This window comes from Archocentrus centrarchus, chromosome 3, assembly GCF_007364275.1.
Source record: "Archocentrus centrarchus isolate MPI-CPG fArcCen1 chromosome 3, fArcCen1, whole genome shotgun sequence".
Lineage (NCBI taxonomy): Eukaryota > Metazoa > Chordata > Actinopteri > Cichliformes > Cichlidae > Archocentrus > Archocentrus centrarchus.
In genome coordinates this window covers 26,573,065-26,579,064 of record NC_044348.1, presented here as the reverse complement: position 1 = coordinate 26,579,064, position 6,000 = coordinate 26,573,065, and the positions used below count along the sequence as shown (strand labels likewise).

The window sequence follows — 6,000 nt, the reverse complement described above, 5'->3', positions numbered from 1 at the left end:
TGTACGAGCCCAGTTCTTTACCAAAGCATGTGTAACAAGCAAAAGACTGAATGCAGCCACTTTGAAGATGCAACCACAAGTATTTAACACTAAGCAGTCAAGCAAGTTTAGCAACTAAAATCACCAAGTGGGGTAAATTATGGCCTATTATATTTTATAAAATACTTATTTTTAATGGTTCTATTTGTGTTGATCTACAAAATGACATCTACCTATTGTTTTACTCTTATCACTGACAGATTTGGTAACACATTCTAATGCGATAAATAATGGTTTTCAAACATTTTTATACAAAAAAAAGGGTTTTAACCATCTCTGTTCCACCAGACCTTTGTGCCACACTTGAATGAAACTGCACCTGTCTTTGAAATCTACCAACTGTTCAGCCACACAGAGATATGGTTTGGTGACTGGGCTAGAAACATTGTCCAAATTTACAAAGCTTGTCCACAGCCTGCCTGTCTGTTGTGTTTGCTCAATTCTCAGTCTGCAAATAGTTAAAAAGAAATGGCAACTGAAGTCTAAGGCAACTGCTAGTTGGCAGTTGAGTTGCACTGTGGGTGGTATAGGCATCATGCTATAAGATGTACATAAAAGTGTGTAACAGACCTGCAACAGACTGGTTCTGATACATTAAGTTTGGTCCTTTTTTGAGTATGAAGTTAAATACATGCAGAAGCCCTTTAAAAGGTCGCATAATTTTCATGGTGGTTGTCATGTATAAAAGGGAAGCTTACTGGACAACTTTCAAAAGGATGTTTTAACACATTTGCACATACTTTATGCACATAGAAGAAAAGTAGACTTTTGTACAATATCTCACTAAATATATTTACATGACATACAATTCGCCATCAGTGCAATACATAGGAATGTTGCATATTTACCAAATGTTAGACTCTTTCCTTTATGAATAAAAGTAATTCCAATGACAGAAGCTGATATAACTAATGTGTAAAGTAACATGTGCAACTTTCGTATCGGTTAACAGCTTCACATGAAATAAAAAAAATAAAATCTTAGTACCACCCTATCAACAATCAGATATTAAGCATTGAAAAAGTAAAGATCACATGTACATATATGTCTTCATACATGTAATGGATTGCTTTTGTACAAATATTTTATATAACTTTGGCAGTTTATCAGGAACAAAGTTATCGGAAAAATATGAAACAATAATATCAAACTGTCAGCAATGTCATGTAAGCTTGCCTTCCAAAGCTCATGTTCACAGTGGTCATTCAGAAAGGTTGGAAGCCAATGGCCGAAAACAAAGAAAAAAAAAAGCCAAAGAAAAAGAAAACTTTTCCATCCTTTCTGCTAGGACTGTTAGCACTGGAGGCTGTCGTCATTGTTGTCATGGTTATAAAATTACAAACACCTATGAAGGTTTAGATAGCAGTCATCGCCATTTAAAAAAACATGGTCTATTTTCAGGTCGACTTAAAATACAAACAGTTTGAAGGCAAGGGGACAGGACCCTGCTCAGCGGTCACTGTGGAATCATGGGAGAGACATGACCGAGAAGAGGACATGCACAATAGTGCTGTGTGGAAGCACGTGAAGCCATAAAACGAGGGTGCAAAATGAACGACTTTGCAACAATCGAAACGCCACATGGTCAGAAAATGACTTACACCGGACAAAATAATCGAGCAAATTTCAAACATACTAAGTTCACCATAATTCATATACGTTGATTTTGTTCTTTTTTTTTTTTTTTTTCCACTGGTTTGGCACTTTATTGGAACAAATCTCTGTTCAAAAAGACTAAATGTTGTACAAAAGGTATCATGTCTCATTAACATAACTCGTAGAATATAGTACTTAATAGTAAGCATACGGTAAGTAAACACTTGTACATACTGTAGTTTTTAAAATGAACATTCCAACAGATGTTTTACGCACATGCACAAAAACAAACAAACAAACACAACTCTCTCTCTCTCTCTCTCGCTCGCTCTCACTCTTGCTGCCTCACCACATTTGGGCCTCCTCCATTTCTCTTTGGACAATCTTATTCTCCTGCTGAGTCATCCTCTATCCCGAAAGAACAACTGATGCTACTGCTCTTTCTCATCTTCCATCTTTTCCTCTCTCTCTTTTACTTAAGACAACACAACTCATTTAATACTGTGGTTTTTTTTTTTTTTTTGCTCCACATTATGACACTTCCTCCGCCGAACGTGTGTCTGTCTTGAGACGCACAAACTCTTTGGCCACCTCATCATTGGTCCTTTGAGAGAGTATCCTCATGATGGTGAGGCCTGTTTCGTCCATGCAGATGCTCTTCACCAGTGGGTAGCAGGCGGAGCAGCTCCCCTTGTCCGCTAGCTCTCTGAGAGGGATGACGGTCATGCCGATGATGCGGTCCTCGCGGGCAAAGCAGTAGTCCTTCACTGAGACATGCAGCTCATAGGCCTCTGGACCGTGTTCGTTACTCAGAACACTGGGGGAAATGACAAGGAGAGATGAGGGAGGTGAAACTCAGGAGTTAATACAGGTTCCCAAAATTAGACTTGAACAAAACTGTGTAGCAGTCTTAAATCCTACTTTTGAAATAACCATTATGGGTAATGAAAATGTACATTGCTTTGACAAAATAAAGAAAGTGAGAGGGTATCGGGCTAAGTTTTAGGTCACTTAAAAGTACATTAAACTAACTTGGATGCCCTTTTTTATTATTATCATACAAACTTAATAAAAGTGTCAGTGTGAAGAACTGTACATGAATGCGAACCAGCTGCTGACATTTGGCTTTGTTTACAGCTGAATATAACTTGTCAGTAAACGAGTCTGGCTTGGTGGCATTTCCTCAGTGAAAAGCCTCCTTACTCTGTGTGGTGATGATGAGACAACTCAATCATGTTTTGTGAGCTAAATTAATGTTTCTATTCAAATGAGCCATCGTTCTGAGCCAGCTTTTTATAGGCCGTTTTCTAATTACCCACAGAAACCTGTGGCTTCATGAAATTCAAATGGCAATGCCTGGGGTGAATATATATGCAGAATGCACTGTGCTTGCATTCATCACACTGGTGCTGCCAAAGCTAACTTGAGGATCACTCCAGATCTATGACTTGGCTGAGTAGGCTTGACTGAGAATTACAATGCTGAAAAAAGCGATGCTAAAGCAGTGACTTGATTTAATTGTATTACAAAAAAAGGTGTGCTGCTAAATAATTCACATTTTAAACGTAGAAAACACCTCCAGAATAAGTTGTTACAGGTACTTTTAGGCACACAGGTTTCTGCAGACTTCTTTGTTCGGTGCAGCAATCTGTGAGGCTGAAAAATTAAGGCAACATGCCAAAAACTGCAGTTCCTTGAATGACCACCTGAGACCGGCTCCAAAAGTGAGCCAATCCCCTTAGATTCCAATGTTAAAGTGGCCAACTTTAAAACAGAAATGAACACAGTTACAAATAAACATTAAATAAACACGATCAGTCTCTGTGTGATGCAACAGTATAGTGTATAAAAGATGGATGTAGCCATTGTGATGGACATGACAAGCACAGGCTGTATCTGACAGAGAAACTGAGGGACACTGCTTGCTCACTGGCTTAAGACTTGTGACTGAGAAGTTGTTAAACAATGAGCATATCCCGGATAATTCTCCTTTGTTATTCTTAGATTGACCATGATTTATAAAATGGACTTCATGTTCTATTCAGTACAACCTGAAACTAGGAATAAGGGTATAAAGTCCTCCGAAGTCCTCCGAGGGCCGTTTTCTCATAGATTTCTATGTAACCAGAATCCTTTGTGCAACCAGAGGAGTCCTGCCCTGCTGGCCATTAAAAAGAATTCAGGCTTAAAGAGCTTCAGCATTGGTTCCCTATTCCAGACCCAAAGGCTGCATCCATTTTTTTTATATTGTCGATAGAAGCACCCCCGACTGCACTCTAGGCTAGCTAACATTTCCTATTTGGTAACTTAGTTCTGAGGCCTCTTGTTCAAACAAGCTGATAATGACAAAAATTCAAACAGTTCAAACAGTAGACCACAAAACAATCGGTGGTTTTACAGTTACAGGATACATCCATATTTTATTCACACTCTGTGTTCATAGCAGATAGCATACTGAATTCTGATTTTAAGTCAAATGTATCAAGGCAGAAAAATGCAGCATGACTACTACCGCTGGCACTACTGCCAACAGTAATAATAACAAATATTTTTTTAAATGACATTACAATAACGACTACTACAGCTTTGCTCCCTTTTCTCTCGTTAACTGACAAGGAAGAAACAGGAGACTCACTACTGGAATGTTTCATTGTACTTTGGTGACCAATTATTGTTCTTGGTCTTGGTGCTGAATTTGCGCTTCTTGTCAGCCAGATGTGGACCCACAGCATTGACTTCTACAAATGGCCGGAACATGGCGTTGGTCTGCCAGATGAGGTTGTTCACTGCAATCACTGAGAAAAACAGAGGACAGAATAATCTTATTTAATATGTCATGGACACAGGTTAATCCTGCCAACAAAAAACAGTGTATTCCCGAGCTTATTTATTTATTTTTTTTTGTTTGGACCTGTATTCATCTTATTCCCACAGATAAATGGCTAAATGTAGAAAGTCTCACATTAAGCTGAGATACTGTCGGTGCAAGCATAACACAGCACGATATCAGAAACATTTCCAGCTATCTGCAACATTAATGGTAAACATCTCAGGATGTTAGTGCCTATGAATCAGACTGCAAAGATTTCTTTTCAGACGCGCTCTTCTGCGCTGATATTCAAATAATGAACTAAATCCACAGTGAAGGAGACCAGCGATACTGACTGACTGACACGGCAGCATCAGTGTACCACGATGCTGTGGCAGCGTGCATAAAGGCTAGATTTTCCGTGTGAGCTGCCGAAGGTAATCTGGGAAATGCAAAAAAAAAAAAAAGAAAAAAAGGCAAAAGCTAAACTGTGGCTCTTCATCCTGTAATGATGGAATTTCCAGTTAGTGAAATCATGCTTAGATGGTTGCCATGGTAACCCAACCAATCACACAATCATGTTCGTGCTGTTTTTAGCTGTTTTGCCAGCTCTAATGCATATGGTGTTGTGTGTGTGTGTGTGTGTGGGGGGGGGGGGGGGGGGGGGGGCAGCAATCAACGGCCAAACCAGGGCACACATGAGCCAGCTGTATTCTTGTACATGCATACAGCTGAACTTCACAACAGTCTCATGTGTGGTAGCAGGCATATCTAGTATGTAAGCATACTAAGCTGTTTTTCTTATCTAACCATATCCCTGAATAATCACTGACTTTGTTCTGTGCTCTGGTGGGATGAGCACAAGACTTCCACCACATCGGCACACGTAGTGTTGCTCTGTAATATTGTGATACTTCTGCCTTGCACATGCAGAGTAGAAGTATAACTTGCAGGGAAAACAATGAAGTATTAAGACCTTATTTTGGGGAAAAGGCTTTTCAGGTGCACTACTTTGTGTAAAATATGCCACAAAATAAGGTATTTTTTTTTTGCAACTATGTGTTTTGCCTCACACTGATTAATAAAGTTTCCCTTGCTTTTACTGATGCCTGGTAGTGTAATACTCTACTACTGCCAGAAGGTGGTGATAATGCACCTACAAGCTATTTGCCAACAACCATTAAACAGCACAACACAGAAGAAGAACATGTTGCTGACCAACAGGCTCTGCACTACTGCACAAACAGGAGAAACAAAGCTTGGAAGAATGACTGAATAGTACTTATAGTAACCTAATGCAATCTACAACAGCTCTTAAAAATATTACAATACTGCATCAATACCGATGCCATTCGCTGATTGGTTGTTAGGATATGCGTACTATTAATGTCCATACCATATTATACTCTCCATACCCAATTTCAAGCACTTAGCAAATGTAAGTAAATTTTCAGTTCAATTCACTTTTATTTATAAAGCACCAAATCACAACAAGCAGTCACCTCAAGGTAAGGTAAGTACCCTACAATAATTACAGAATGTAATGTAGTGTGCAA

At 39.1% G+C, this 6,000-nt stretch overlaps 1 protein-coding gene across 2 annotated transcripts in view; it reads right to left on the bottom strand.

Annotated features, from left to right (window-relative positions):
• Window positions 1-756: 756 nt before the first annotated feature.
• unc13c (unc-13 homolog C (C. elegans)) overlaps window positions 757-6,000 on the bottom strand; it is a 118,380-nt gene continuing 113,136 nt past the window's right edge. Inside the window, exons 32-33 of one of the 2 annotated variants that reach the window (XM_030720543.1) lie at window positions 4,271-4,430; window positions 1,662-2,452 (exon numbers count right to left, since the gene is read on the bottom strand). In XM_030720543.1, coding sequence (XP_030576403.1) covers window positions 2,167-2,452; window positions 4,271-4,430 — 446 coding nt within the window. In that variant the 3' untranslated portion in view covers window positions 1,662-2,166. Of the gene's footprint in view, window positions 2,453-4,270; window positions 4,431-6,000 lie in introns of both variants that reach the window. The other variant, XM_030720552.1, reaches the window with a different exon arrangement.